Consider the following 15315-nt stretch of genomic DNA (forward strand, 5'->3'; position numbering starts at 1 on the left):
GCCAATGAAATACCAATATCTACAGAGACAAATCATTGAAGGGTACTCCGTACTCCGTACAATTACGGTGTGCTGCATGACTTGCCCGCAAACGATCACCTCGGGGCACTACGACGTCACTGGTCGTCACTACTTCCACTAGTTAGCACTTCACTACTGCTAGTCACTAGTGAGAGTATACCTAATGCGATTATCCCCGCACTAAGGCTTAAGGCTTCTTTCGCGATCTCCCCGGTCGCATCTCTTCTCCAAATTTCTGGGATTCCCTGTCATCATCCCCTACTTCCCCTGACTATCCGTCGTATCCCGTCGCATCCCGTCACCGCTATCCGCCATGGTCTCCACGCGACATCATCCGCGCGAATTCCCCTCGCCTGAAAAGGCTGCCAAGGAGCTTGTCAAATCATCGCCGGCGCCGACAACTAACGGTACCTCTCGAAAATGGGTGCACACTCCCTCCGCTGCTCTGACCATCTGGCTGGTCGTGTCACTGCCCCTGGTCGCCTGGGATGCGGGTTACGTCCTATTGCGACCGCATAGCATGCCAGGAGGCCGATTGCACTCCCCAATCTGGACCCCCCTATGCGCTTTACGGCACAGTCGACTACATCTACGGCTGGCCTGCCTATAATGCGCGCAATGGCTTCACCGCTGCGCAGACCGTCATGAACATTGTGGAGACGCTTGGCTACCTCTACTATCTGTACATTGTCTATGCGCACGGCGCCACCATAACCAGTGGTCGCGGCGCGCAGAAGCAGCGGACAAAGGGCTTGTTGTGGCTACTGGCGGGCGAAAAAGTCGTCGCTGGCAAGACTGGCGCAACCGCGCTTCTCGTCGCATATACCGCTTCTGTGATGACTCTGAGCAAGACGCTCTTATATTGTACGTCCAACAAGCTATTTCCTAGCTCATTATCGCGTGGAATATGTGGTACAATCGATCGGTACTAACAAACAGCAGGGTTCAACGAGTTCTTCTCCGGCTTTGATAACATTGGCCATAATGATGCCGCCACCTTGATCTTCCTGTGGATCATTCCAAAGTCAGTCGAAACTCGCGTGCAATCGCGCAAATTTCTGCTAATTCTTTTTACAGTGGTCTCTGGATTGTCTTCCCTACCTATAGTGTCTATACCCTTGGTGCGGAGATTCTTAACTCCCTCGAGCAGGCGACTTCGCGTGGTAAGCCCGGGCGCCCCAAGGCGATATAAAACACAGCCGCGACACGATGAAAGCCCAACCTTAGTGTTATGCACGGTGCTAATTGCCTTGGTATTGGGATACATGATCCAAAGAATGGGAGATGAGGAACGATGAGAGGTAGAGTGATGATGTTTAGAAACCCTTTCCGGTCTTCCCCGGGAGCATCATGATTTTTTTACGGCAGTTTTATTTTTTTGAATCATTAATAAGAACATGATTTAATCAAGCAAATACTTTAAATACCATGATGATTTAAATACCATGATGATATCTCCTCCTCCAGGGCGGTGTATAGCTTGAGGCATGTAACCCAATGCGGACTATACGTAGTACCCTAGCTATGGAAAGTATAGATTATTCCAATAGGAAGGGATGGATGAATATCAATTATTACTAGTAGTAATGGAGTAGCTCAAACCATATCCTCAACCCTGTGGCAATAACTATAAAATAAGTAGAGCCCCGACTAGTATAGACACCAAAGCTCTGTAATGTCGACGCTGCCAGTGGATGTCCGTGCCAAGCCGACCGTCGCCGCCGAACCTTTCCCCATATTTCCCTTTCTCTTCTCTCCTCGACTCCTCCTCTCCCTCTGACTCTTCTTCTGTCGCACCAACCTCGTATTCCGTCGCAACCCCCGACCGGTCTCCACAATATCGCTCGTTTCTTTCCATCTCCCCGTCTCTCCGCGCCCCCTTCTGAGCTCGGTCTATCTCGCCAAACGATGCTTCAGGCCTCAGACCTGGGGTACCCGCACCCGTCATGATCCCTCCCGACTCCGACGAGTCGCCGTTGAAGCCCTCCGGTGCTGGATTTATGTTCGGCCAGGAGGATTCCACCACGATATTGGATGATTTCGACACTCAAAGCCATGCAAGTTCCCGCGACCCCGGTAGCACACATCCCGGCGACCCCGCGACGGGTTCGGGCATCGGTGCTGAGGGTCAGCACGATGATGCCACGCAAGATCCCGATGCCGCGAACTCGGGGCCACTCGACCAGTATGGTAAGCCTGCCTGGAGCGAAATGAAGACCAAGGCCGGCAAAGAGCGCAAGCGACTGCCCCTCGCCTGCATTGCCTGCCGACGGAAGAAAATCCGTTGCTCAGGCGAGAAGCCCGCCTGCAAACATTGCACACGATCGCGGATTCCATGCGTATACAAAGTTACTACTAGGAAAGCTGCCCCGCGCACGGATTATATGGCCATGTTGGATAAGCGTCTGAAGCGGATGGAAGATCGCGTGATCAAGACGATCCCCACAGACGAGACGCGGGATATGGCTTCCATCGGTAGATCGGTCGTCAAACCCTCCGCCTCGAGCCAGGCATCCAAGGCCCAGAAGAAACGAAGTGCGGATGAGGCTTTCTCGGCAGAAATTGAGCAGTGGTCTCGGGAAGAGCGCCGTCCGCCACACGAGACACTCCCAATGAATCGTGAGATCAAGTCGACCGACGGCACTGGACTTTTGACCGAAGGCGCCGAGTTCCTACCATCATTGGAAATACAGGAGCATTTGGCGGAAGTTTTCTTCGACTGTGTCTATGGGCAGTCGTATCTTTTATTGCACAAGCCTAGTTTTATGCGCCGGCTCAAGTCCGGTTCTGTCCCTCCGGTTCTTATTCTTGCGGTCTGCGCCGTGTCTGCAAGATTCTCGACACATCCACAGCTCAATTCCGAACCTGCCTTCCTGCGCGGCGAAAATTGGGCCAACCCCGCAGCGGCCATCGCTCTTAGTCGACATGACGAGCCTAATATTACTATTCTCACTGTCTTTTTACTCCTTGGACTCCACGAATTCGGAACCTGTCACGGTGGACGCAGTTGGTCATTTGGTGGACAAGCATTGAGAATGGGCTATGCTCTGCAGTTACATCAAGAGCTCGAACGCGATCCATTACTCGGTCAGAATAATTCCAGCTCTCAGTTGAGCTTCACTGATCGAGAGATTCGTCGACGCACGATGTGGGCATGCTTCTTGATGGATCGCTATAACTCCTCGGGCAGTCAGCGCCCACCTATCGGAAATGAGAAGTTCCTGCATATTCAACTACCCATCAAAGAGACCCATTTCCAAATGGAGATCCCCGGTCCCACAGAAGACCTAGACGGCGATGTTCCGAATCCTACCCCAGAAGATTCCGGACAATTGTCCAACGCTCAGGAGAATATGGGCGTCTCAGCGTACATTATTCGCGCCATTGTCATCTGGGGTCGAATTGTCGATTACTTGAACCTAGGCGGCAAAAGAAAGGATCCCCATCCCCTGTGGCATCCAGAGTCGGGGTACACGCAACTAAAGCGACAGATTGAAGAATTCTCGTCTTCTCTCCCAACCCCTTTTACATTTACATATGAGAATCTTCAAATCCACGCAGCGGAGAAAGTCGCTAACCAATTCTTGTTTCTCCACATCATCCTTCATCAGAACATGCTTTTTCTAAACCAGTTCGCCATTCCCCTGTCGCCTGGGGGTCGACCTCCTATGGACATGCCCAAGCCTTTCCTCAGCAATGCTGGTCGAGCAGCCGTGGAAGCTGCCCATCATATCTCCGTGCTCTTTGATCGAGCTTCGGCCTATCCACTCACAGTTCCATTTGCTGGGTATTGTGCATATTCTGCGAGTACGGTGCATATTTGGGGCATATTCTCGAAGAACGTACAGCTAGAAGCTCGATCCAAGGAGAACCTTCGACATACCTATCGCTATCTCAACAAGATGAAGAAGTACTGGGGAATGTTCCACTACATGGTGGAAAGTGCTAAAGACAGGTATCGACAATTTGCCGACGCAGCCATCAAGGGATCTGTGGCCGCTTCCAATGGCACCACTTTGGCTCCAATGTTTCAATATGGAGATTGGTTTGAGAAATATCCCCACGGTGTTTCAAGGATGCACTGGGAGGATCCAGATACACGACATAAGGAAACAGGCGAGGATGCAGTGATGGGTCAGAAACCCGATCTTCAAAGTGTGGAGGACTTCTTTGCCAGTTTATCGCCAACTCCTCAGCCTGTCCTTCCTCGCAAAGTTCGCCCGCGCAAGAACAGCAAACTTTCCGACGGAACCCCCAATACCGATCAGACCTCTCCCGCTTCCATCGATGTGACCATGGGCCATGCTCCGGGGGTTCCAGGCAGCGCATTCCCTCAACCATCGATGTTCGCACAAAATCGGCCCATGCCATTTGGCCAGCCACCCTTCGATTTCAGTATTCCGTCTGATCAATTGCCACAATTGGATCGGCAATTTGTCTATGGGTCATTCTCGGATTTCGATCCCAACTCCTTTGTCCCCAATAACCCCTCAATTCCACCCGTCAACGGTGTCGATCCCCAAGCCTCGGATCAATCGCTATTCACCGGCCACCTTGACCCCGGCGCACCAGCCGGGACAGGCGAATTCTACCAGCCAAGTGCATGGTTCCTTCCCTTCAATCTCGACCCGATTGGCGGCGGCGGCCCACCAGATGTCCAACCACCAGGAGGTCCAGCTTCGGGCCCTACCCCAGGCCCCGGAGGCAACGGCCCTGGTTCAGTCGGCGATATGTCAGCCTTTGGCGGTGCCGGAAATATAGCGCTAGGCGCATATGGGCTTGACCTTGGACCAGGCATGGGACAAGACTCACGACGCTGAACCGATGAAATTTTCAAAGCCGTAACGAGGGAGGCAGAGTCTGGTTCGCTTCGACGACTGCGATGTGTTTAATATGTCATAATGGGAGAGGAAAGGATGGAATCGGGTTATTGGATTTGGTATTACTGGCTGGACTGTTTTTACCCGCGCATTGTTTGGCTCGATATGAATTGTTCAAAAGCCTGGCGTTTTTCTCTCTTTTTTGCTGCGAATTGCACATACTCTCTTGGCCGTCTTTTTTGTGACATTATATATCCCCTACCGGAAGGTTCTTTGGCTTAAGGAGTGTATTGGTGCTATCTTTCCTAATGGTTTTTTGGCCTAGCCTTGCCCTAATCATTTCCCGTAGGCCCATTGGCATGGCTCCTACGTCCCCACTCAGGACAGCCCAAAAAAAAGGGTAGATCCAGACGAAGGGATCCACAAGAGGCCAAAAAGAAATGTACTGTGCATCATCCGTGAATCGAACACGGGCCTCGTCGATGGCAACGACGAATTCTACCACTAGACCAATGATGCTAGTTGATGTAAATCGTCGAGAATTGTGGCTATATGAAGCTTGGCACCCATCGGTGGAGTCAGTTGAACCACTCCCAGGGCCATAGATTTAGAGAAGATATTCAGCTACACCTACAGAGGAGTGACTAATTTGTTTTTCAGATTTATTGGCCGCTAAATAAGATTTCTGAATGCTCTGCAGAATGATGTGTCGTCTATTCTATGCTTTGTTCCACCATGATCACTCCAATTCTATATGCCCCCTACCTACTTGGGTAGACTAACTAGTACTTCGAGGAATGTCCCTCGCTTCAGTCGATCAATTGAGGCTAAGGCTGTATCTTTGGAAAGGCAATTTTTCAGGCGCTCATGGCAGGTATCATGAGATGTTCCTCTTCGCCGAAGCGGAAATGGCCATACAGATGGGACGTCTGTTAAATCAGGCATATCCAAGCGGAAATGCATCGACTGGATGACACAACTTGAAGCGAACCTCCCGAGGGCCAATGATGATGCCAATTTTATTCGCTCAGATCCAAAATTCCATTTCAAGGACACGGTTCTGATTGTTTGTTCGTAGCTTTAGCAGTGTTTTACCTCCCCTACCTAGGTACTTATTTCTAGAGGCTGTCCAGGGCTTAGAACCTTCCAAGGTTGGAAATGTTTTCTGAAACTTGAAACCTCATAGTATTGCACTAAATTACATACGTTCAAGTTGTTTTCTTCGCTCCGTCATCCCATGATATACCATGTCAGAAATCACCTGTGATGAAGATCTACCAAAGCTTCTCAATACATCGATAAAGCAAGTCAAATGGGTCAAGAAATTGACTCTGAGACATCTGGATAGTCCCTTGAACCGTGTGGATAGGCCTCCTTTGGAGGGAATGTTCAGCCGGACCCTCTTTCTGGTTTTAAAGGATGAACGTGAGATATTTCATCAGTTTCGCACCGAACCACTTCATCTCGACGCCCTCAAAATAGCTAGTACACGCACTAGGCTCTGTTGTCCCTAGTGCTACTGCTTTAGAAGACAAAGAACTTCTTGCGCACGGCGTTTAGTCTTATTTCTTCAACCTCTCACCAGGAAAAATATGGTTACGAGGAATTTCCGGTAAAGGGCCACGGGGCCAAATCGCCATCAATAAATATCTTGGTCACGTCCTGTCTAAGGGATACTTCAACACCAACAGTGATGAGGCTGCCGATGGCCGTGTCCGATCGAACCTCAAGGCTCTACTAGCATCGTCGGTAGATGATATCAAACCATATCGGCATCAACTTCAAGGTTTTTTTTTCAATAAGCTAGACGAATTCAAAAAGCTTCCACTCTGGGTTGCTCAATATGATCTTAACAAAGTGAACGTTCATATCGATGATGATTGCCATGTTACGGGCTTAATTGATTGGGAGCTATCTACGCCTCTCCCTTTTGGGATTTGTTTCGGTCGCATCCACACATAAGCTGGCGAATACAGTAGTGGGGAGTTCTATGTGCCAGATGAATTCGAAGATGCGGAAAGAGGGTTCTGGCACGAGCTATTTGATGGCATGTCAACAGGATTTCACCAGAATTTGAAAGATGAAATGAATCTTGTCCAATATGCCGTTATCCTTGGGACTCTTCTTGATTGTCTTGCATTTGAGAATTGGAAGATCATTGTGAGCAAAGTTGCTAAAAGGGCCCTCCCCAAGCTTCTTACTTATCGAATCCCATTCATTCGAGGAAAAAGCCCCCCCTTACCGAGACTAAATCTCTGCGAAGTCTATTTTTGTTAGAAATGAACTTGAAGAGGAAAAGGTATATCACCTGGAGTAAATCGATCATTAAGTGTGATATAACTCAAGAAACATGAAAAGGTCTTACAAGTGCAATAAGAAACACATCCAACAGCTAGGATTCGGATGTGGTCACCCACCATACTACTAACTTACAATCGTCTTGTTCAGTTTGTCCCCTCCATATTCGGCGATGTAGAAAACTTGCAACTTCGAAAAAGTTTGAAAGAGCTTTTAAGCGAGGACTTAATGAGACTTCAAATTTCTGTCTCCTAGAGAGTGACTCGCTGCGTGTGCTAGATCTGCAATCGCTTTACTCACCCCTTTTCAAGCTCTATATCATTCCGCTCCATTGGATAACCGATACATACGACCATAGGGTGTGGAGAACAGGGCTTCCCGTCCGCTCAGCCGTACTTAAGCCACACGCCGGCAGGTTAGTAGTATGGTGGGTGACCACATGCGAATCCCTGCTGTTGTATGTTTTTTTATTTTTGAATACTAGTATTCTTATTTTAGACTTGACTGTAAGAATCGAGTACTAGTAACTTGTTATTGTTACCTAATAAGGCATTTTTGACATCACTTCTGACCTTTTTTTTTTTTGAAAACATTGGAAAATTGACGACATGACCAATTGGTACTCAAACTTCTCTTTTTGGAAGAGCAGCTATGTTTAGATGTCCCCTATCCAAATCCTAGCGGCATTCGGAGGGCTAAGGGTTGTTTCATCCATCTAATCCAAGGAATTCGAGCACTCATGCAAACAATACCTTTTTTTTCTTTTTTCAACAGCACAATACTCCGTACTTCACGTCATACCAGAGTGGATGAGGAAAGTAGGGCTTCGGAGAGAGTACGTTCCCCACAGCACTGTATTTGGAGCGGAATGGGCTAAACTGAGCTTAGTGCTGTCAGCCCTAGTACACTTAGTGGTCCAAGTGCTGGCACTAACGATATGACTGGCTCATATCGTATTGATAGGCCGCTATGGTTATCTTTCCCTGCTCTTAGCTCAATTATCGGGCCATTTCAATGTTGTTTGCTTTTTCATACCTGCACTTAGGGCCGGTATTTTATTAAAGCCGAAGGCGCAACGCTACTAGTAGCCAACACTTCAGACATTTTTCTGTTCTAGCCCCCCGCCCTCTCCCAGAATGAATATCCCATCTCGGATGCCACAAGCAAGCGGTCTCGCGGTCTAAAAGCCCTCAGCTATTCAGGGCACGATGACTACATCCACCATGCTTGGTTTGGCAGTTCTCTGCTATGCCACTACTGCAATGGCAAAGAACACTCGATTCCTCAACTTCTTCCCAGTCTACCGAAACGACTTCATTCAAATCCGCGACGGTCCATGTGCTGCAGAATTCGCCCTGAAACAAGCCGGTGCAGAAGTCTGTCGGAGTCTCCTCAGTTGCATGCTAGAAAACACAAGCGAAGTCATCAAAGGAGACATGGGAAGTGGAATCGTCGTATTAGGCCTGGGACCAACAATTCTTACATTCCTCGGTTCAGGCACAGCAGAAACCAGTCTTCTGGCAAGACGCCGACCATTACTCGCACTCCTCATTGCAACAGGCTCTCCATCAGTCAGCCCTCTCCCAACTTTCGTTTACCCAAACCCGATAGAAGAACTGGAAGCAAGAGACAACCACCTTGCTATAATGCAGTTCTCGCCTATACAAGCAATTTTCGTGTCGATTCTGGAATATGCTCTTGTAATGGGAGCTATCGTGAACGTGTATATGACAGCTTTCTACATGGGATCTTGGAGCATTAACACGATTAGCTGTGACGATCTTTATTATCCTCTGCTTTGGGCTGTGACTACGCTTTTCATTCACATCTTCGCCTCATGGTGTCTAGCACTGCGAGTAGTTACGCCAGAGAACAATGAAGGCAGCCGAAATCAGATGAAAGAAAGGTTATTTCAAAGAATCAGGCATGAAATCACACCCTGTATCACACACAATAAACTGGAATTGATTTGGAAACCGGAGAGCTATTTATTCGTCGCGATATCTTGGTGGACTTCTTTGCTTACAGTAGTGCATCTGTTATACGGGACGGTTGCATTCAGTTCCATCCAATTTATAGGTGAGATAGTAATTTACATTCCATCATGATGTCTTGGTTTCTATTTCTAATGGCTTTCAGGATATGTCGACAGTATCCAGATTCTTGCCAGGTTTATGGGCTCCGCTGTGGTTTGCCGCGCGGTTTTGATGTTTGAGCTTGCTGGCATGCGAAACGCCCTGAAATACGAGAGCCCGCAAGAGGAGTACTCTCTAGTGCGAGTGTCTCAGACTATGTTGCCTTCAGATCATGAGATCTGATGGTTCCTTTTGTATGACTGTTTGAAAGATGTCCCCACCAAATATCCGAGTCAGTTAGCGGCCCCCATACGATATGAATAGCTTGAATCATCCCACAATTTCTTGGTAGCACTCGAGAGCGAGTAAGTCGCAATTCTGATCAGAACTTATACTTACAAAATGGAAGACAGCATAGTACCATATGGGCTCTTGCCCTACGGTTTCCCCAATGCGCCGAGATAGCTCCAAGCAGCGAGTTACCGATTCGGGATTCTCAATTGATCGCTGAACCCGCGCAGCATTGAATAATCCATTGCTAGACTATGCTGTCCGGCTAAATTATTGCAAACCTTGGCCTATGAGGTTGAATTCTGAAGATCTAAAATGATCGGAATTGCGATACGATGCAGTAGATATCATCCTCGTTTCAAGGTTAGTTATATGATATCAGATCGGAAATCAGCATAGTTTCGTCCCGTCGATTCAAATGATAGATGTCTCTGGCTCTCGCGAGTTTCTATCGAAGAAACGTATAGTATGTATGGATCATGCATTCTTTGCAAAAAGTAAATTGAATCTAGAGATACATGTTCAAAACATGAAAAAAGAAGAACTGGTCAAGTCTTGTGCATCATCCGTGAATCGAACACGGGCCTCGTCGATGGCAACGACGAATTCTACCACTAGACCAATGATGCTAGTTGATGTGGATCATTTAGAAAATTGTTTATATGACCCAGAGGCTTCTAATTGAAAATAACTTGAATCAAGAACAGGCCATTGCCATGTGCAATCTTCAATGACTTAGAAATTATAAACCAGTCAATCAACAAAGCAAAATAGTATATCACACTGTGCAATACCGGCTGTTTCTCACCAATACCATTCTAATCAATCTAAAACAGATTCTATGTGTTACATCTCGAAATCCGGAGCGAGAAAAAAGAAGAAAAAAACCTGACTTCAGTTTGTAGCCAAGCGAAGCCAAGCAAAAAGAAGATCTGTGCATCATCCGTGAATCGAACACGGGCCTCGTCGATGGCAACGACGAATTCTACCACTAGACCAATGATGCTACTTGATGTGGGTCTGTGAGGTTGAGTATATATGATCCGTCGAACATGTCCAAGAAAAGTGGAGTTGACATCGGGAGGTTCAAGCACCCAAAGAACAACCTTGAAATATCAAAATTCTCGCTTTGGTGTTCTCTAGTACATGACGGATGATCCTATATAAATATTGTCAGCAAGCATGGGTAATAATTGTGTGCTGAGAATCATTTCCTCTAATACCCAACTAGTAGTAGTCATACTGGAACTAAATATATTGTGTGACGGCGGGCGAGAGGCTTCTTCGTGAAGCTTTGAATTATATATTAGGTACCTAGGTATTATCACTCACCCACTGGCAGGCGGAGGAACCTAGGAACTTGAACCTGAACCTTGGATCCCGAGGTCAAGTTCAAGTTGAAGTTTAAGTTGAAGTTTTTCTTCCAAGTCCGAGCCCCAATGCTACCTAGATAGTATGTACTATCCATGGACTGTACTAGTAATACCAGAGCAGTTACCAGCTCGCTGGCAGGTCTCTAAGGTTCAAAAAGCCTCCATATACTACCAGAAGTAACGGTTGTGCGAGGGTAGTATCTTCAAATTGTCAAATAGGCATTGGAAAAAGTAAGAATTTCAACCCTGCTACTAATATGCCAAGTACCGCGTCCCAAAACTGACAGTGATTGAGCAACACACGCTCACTACTAGTAGGTACAATTACTATTAGTACTAGTAAGACTTAGCGGTATCCATGGATTGCTCAAGCACTGGCAGTTCAATCATATTGTAGTGGTGTAAATGTACCCTAGGGTAGTATTCTAAGATAAGACGGACTTCATGTAGTAAGAATAGTAGAGGCTAATAGCACTGTACGAGCTTCAAGTTGTCTTGGGGAATTGAGATGCCATGAATTCAATTCCTATAGCAAGACTCTGCCAATAGGCGCAAAACTAGCCTGGCACATATAAAGCAAGCGAGAATAGACGTCGTAATTTCTAATCATCCCACGTCTCATCCAGCTGATCTATCAGCCGGTTCTCAGCATCGACATCACCCCGCCCGCTAGAGCCCGCCCTCCCACCTCGACCGCCAATCGCGCCAAAAAGGCCACCGCGAGCGTCGTCACTGTGAGCAGCGCGTTGGTAGCCCCTGTTCGACCGTCCAAAGCGGAAGCAGCTACCTAAGGAAGAGAAGAGAATGACGAACATGTCCTGTAGCAAGAGGCATCGTCAGCAAGTCATTCTCTCAAATAAGCGATAGCGATGTGTAGAGACCCCCGACTTATAAATCAAGAAAAGCAGAACATTGTAGTGGGCACGAGGATGTTATCTATTCCCCGTGCAGTGTGTAAAATCCGAAAAAAGCCGCCAGAGGACAAGTCTATCGAGCATATGCAAATAGACGATGCAGATATACATAAAACCACAAGAATCCCGATCCAATCATCAAAAGGAATGTACACACTGGGGTCAACAACTCGGGAGACAGAGAGGCAACCTGTGCCAGAAAGACAAAATGAAAATATTTATTGGATGAGGTTTAGAATCCAGTCCAGCTGGGATAAACCTTAATCCAACCGCGAAGTCGGGAGTCGTGTATGCGCATCTAAATTGCCAAATCTGGATCTTCTGCGGGGCCGACATGATGCAAATGCTAGTAATGCTAGTAGACTTACTTTCACGAAATCGAACATTCCAGCCCAGAGACTGAAGTTCGGGCACTGGCGCCAGCCGCGCTGGTGCATGACAGTTCGCTGATATGCACAGCCACCAATGAAGTAGGCAGCCACGGCAATTAGCATACTGCAACAAATCAATCAGTATGGGGCACCTTGACAAGGAGTCTAGAAATAGGGACAAGGGCAAAAGCTTACATGACACCGAAGACTCCGCCAGGTCCCAGACCGCCGGAGTTGGGGTCTACAGCAATGCCACCGCACGCTGCAGAGCTTCGAATCTCAAAGTAGTAAGAGCATGAGTCCATAGTGCCAACAAAGGATGTCGTGGCTTGGTTCGGGAGCGCATCGCGATCGCAGAGGAAGGACATTATGGTGGATTTGGTTCGGATGGAGGCATTGGCGCTGGCGGTGTTCCAATCACCCGGGCATGGGGAACCGTTGGTATAATTGAGGACGAGCTTGCGACCACGGAAAAAAGGCTCAGAGGCTTGTTCGCTATTCAAGCGCATTGGTGGTTAGCTTCGCGACATAGGATTCATTCGGTTCTGGAGCTTCAATGAGCTCAGATCAACATCTTACCCTATCGAGTATATCTTCCCAGCCTGCTCGTAGAAAGCACTGACGTTCTGCCACCTCGCAGGATCTACTCCAACGACATCCGTAACATTTTCCAGGACCGGCGCGCAGACGTTGATTGTGAAGTTTGCGGGGTAGTCGTGGCCCCTGGCATGCCAGCTTTCATCCCGGGCTTCCCCATCAACCTTCTTGCCATTCTTCAATTCAGGTGGTGCTAGTGAGATCGCGTTCAAATCATAATAGAGACCGCTGGTAGGTGATCGAGCAACACATGGAGAATCATCGTTGAGGTGAGAGGAGGTGGACGCGCTGGATAAGCCGAGGATGGATGACAGCAGGACGAGTGAGTAATGAGTGGAGGGTAACTTCATGACTGAAATGGAAAAAAAAGGAAATGGAAAATGAATGTCTGCAATGGATAAAGAGACCAGCTCTCTGAGAGGTGATGTGTAATAGACCAGGGGTTTCAGGTACGAATGTAATGGATTGAGTAACCGGCGTACATAATGTAACTCACTGCGGTCGTCGGCGATAGGTGTTAGGTCAGGTGATTAGGAGTTCTCCAATTCATCCGAAACCATGATTATGTCATCAAGCTTGGCACGGGACCCGCGGACGCGCCTGCGGAGAACGGGAGCTTCCCATCCGACATCGTACGCAGTTCTATTGGAAGGCCTCTACTCGACTTAAAAGTGCCCCCTCCTCAGCCAATACTCATCGGGGGGATTCATCAGCATCAATTGATTGCGAGCCTTGCCTTACTTCACTCTACTCTCAATGGCTCCAAAATCGAAGTCAAAGATCCCCATCCAGCCTGTGCCGGAGAAACGGGGCTATGAGTTCGCTGGTCCGTACGTTTTGCCCTTGTGTACCCCCAAAAGGGGAATTTCTTACTGATTTTTCTTTGATAGTCTCGGCGCTTTCGGAATCGTCTTTGGTCTTCCTATCCTGACCTATATATTCTTTTTTGTCTGCAATGATATCTCAGGCTGCCCCGCGCCCTCATTGTTGAACCCATCCACTCTGTCCCTCGATCAATTGAAACGCGAAGTCGGCTGGCCTGAGGTGGGTCTTGCAGGGTTCTATGATACCGAGGTGACTCTGTGGACTCTGAGCTACTATGCCTTCAGTCTCTTCCTGCAGGTGTTCCTGCCCGGCCAAGTGGCGGAAGGTGTCGAGCTGGCATGTGGGGGAAAGCTCAAATATAAGTTCAATGGTGAGTTTGAGCATCGAATTGCGTCCCTCATTCAGAGGTCGGAAGCCAATTGCTAACAAATGCTTGATTAAATAGCATTCCCTACCGCTATGATCATCCTATCCGGCCTTGCGACAGGTACCTACATGTACGGAGCTGAATTCGTTGTTTGGACCTTCCTGTGGGACAACTACCTACAGATCATCACGGCCAATCTCTTGATCTCCTCTACAATCGCCGTGTTTGTCTACATCCGCAGCTTCTCGGTTCCCCAGCCCGGCAGTGCTAACCCGGAACTTCGACAACTCGCCCCGGGTGGCCACACTGGAAACCCACTGTACGACTTTTTCATCGGCCGTGAGCTGAATCCCCGCATTCGCCTCCCAATTCCTTTCGTGAGTGAGGAGTCGCGCACCATCGATATCAAAATCTTCATGGAGATGCGACCCGGCCTGCTCGGATGGACCATTCTGAACCTCTCCAATGTCGCTCACCAGTACCGCACCTACGGCTACGTGACTGATTCTATTCTTTTGGTCACTGCTTTCCAAGGCTTCTATATCTTGGATGCCCTATATATGGAACCCGCCATCATGACCACAATGGACTGCATCATGGATGGATTCGGCTTCATGCTATCCTTCGGCGACGTTGTCTGGGTTCCCCACATCTACAACGTGCAGACCCGTTACCTTTCCGTCTTCCCCATGGAGCTGGGATGGAGTGGAATGGCTCTTGTACTGGGTGTTACCGCTATTGGATACTCGATTTTCCGTGGCGCCAACAACCAGAAGAACCGATTCCGCGCTAACCCCAATGACCCCCGTGTCAAGGACATCAAGTTCATTGAGACTGCCAGCGGATCCAAGTTGATGACTTCTGGCTGGTGGGGTCTAGCTCGCCACATCAACTACCTCGGTGACTGGACCATGTCGTGGGCGTACTGCCTGCCTACCGGCATTGCTGGCTACACCATCATTGAAAGCATCAGCGCAACTACCGGCGAACTTCAGAAGCAAGCCGTGCAAACACCCGAATCTCGTGGTTGGGGTATGATCTTCACTTACTTCTACATGATCTACTTCGGTGTCCTCTTGATCCACCGTGAGATGCGTGATGAGGAGAAGTGCCATAGGAAGTACGGCAAGGACTGGGACCGTTACACTTCAATGGTTCGTAGCCGTATCATTCCTGGAATATACTAAGATGACGTGAGTCTTTGGTGATATTCTAGAGGGGAAACGAAACGATAAAAGTGTAACGCTTAACCCAGCACGCATACTTTCGTTTTGGAGGCTGAAGTTTCCTCCAATTGAGAAATCCAGCTGTACAATATTCGCTTGCTTTGGGTTGAAAATAGTGCTACGATAATGGGAAATGA

General features: G+C 48.2%; 6 protein-coding genes across 6 annotated transcripts; 4 read left to right on the forward strand and 2 right to left on the reverse strand.

Moving 5' to 3' along the window:
- Positions 1–334: 334 nt before the first annotated feature.
- Positions 335–1213, forward strand: N7533_002836 (uncharacterized protein; the record flags this gene model as incomplete). Its single annotated transcript, XM_057099486.1, has 4 exons — positions 335–515; positions 541–885; positions 964–1045; positions 1099–1213. The coding sequence occupies 4 exons, from the start codon at positions 335–337 to the stop codon at positions 1211–1213; spliced, it is 723 nt and encodes a 240-aa protein (XP_056964622.1).
- Positions 1214–1967: 754 nt separating this feature from the next.
- Positions 1968–4841, forward strand: N7533_002837 (putative C6 transcription factor; the record flags this gene model as incomplete). The annotated part of the gene is made up of 1 exon (XM_057099487.1): positions 1968–4841. The coding sequence occupies one exon, from the start codon at positions 1968–1970 to the stop codon at positions 4839–4841; it is 2874 nt and encodes a 957-aa protein (XP_056964623.1).
- A 3521-nt stretch (positions 4842–8362) lies between these two features.
- On the forward strand, positions 8363–9457 carry N7533_002838 (uncharacterized protein; the record flags this gene model as incomplete). Its single annotated transcript, XM_057099488.1, has 2 exons — positions 8363–9218; positions 9279–9457. 2 exons carry the CDS (start codon positions 8363–8365, stop codon positions 9455–9457), a joined length of 1035 nt encoding a protein of 344 aa, XP_056964624.1.
- Positions 9458–10027: 570 nt separating this feature from the next.
- N7533_002839 (uncharacterized protein) lies at positions 10028–10611 on the reverse strand (the record flags this gene model as incomplete). Its single annotated transcript, XM_057099489.1, has 2 exons — positions 10028–10133; positions 10394–10611. Coding segments are annotated over 2 exons (324 nt in total), but the record flags the coding sequence as incomplete, so codon positions are not given.
- An 869-nt stretch (positions 10612–11480) lies between these two features.
- N7533_002840 (uncharacterized protein) lies at positions 11481–13112 on the reverse strand (the record flags this gene model as incomplete). Its single annotated transcript, XM_057099490.1, has 4 exons — positions 12743–13112; positions 12359–12658; positions 12161–12287; positions 11481–11696 (listed from the first exon to the last, which is right to left on the reverse strand). The coding sequence occupies exons 1-4, from the start codon at positions 13108–13110 to the stop codon at positions 11481–11483; spliced, it is 1011 nt and encodes a 336-aa protein (XP_056964626.1). The 5' UTR covers positions 13111–13112.
- Positions 13113–13516: 404 nt separating this feature from the next.
- erg24B (uncharacterized protein) lies at positions 13517–15139 on the forward strand (the record flags this gene model as incomplete). Its single annotated transcript, XM_057099491.1, has 3 exons — positions 13517–13590; positions 13651–13955; positions 14031–15139. 3 exons carry the CDS (start codon positions 13517–13519, stop codon positions 15137–15139), a joined length of 1488 nt encoding a protein of 495 aa, XP_056964627.1.
- Positions 15140–15315: the final 176 nt, after the last annotated feature.

Source organism: Penicillium manginii, assembly GCF_028828005.1.
Source record: "Penicillium manginii strain IBT 31320 chromosome Unknown utg000002l:1.0-5564898.0:1.0-5567710.0, whole genome shotgun sequence".
Taxonomy (NCBI): Eukaryota; Fungi; Ascomycota; class Eurotiomycetes; order Eurotiales; family Aspergillaceae; genus Penicillium; species Penicillium manginii.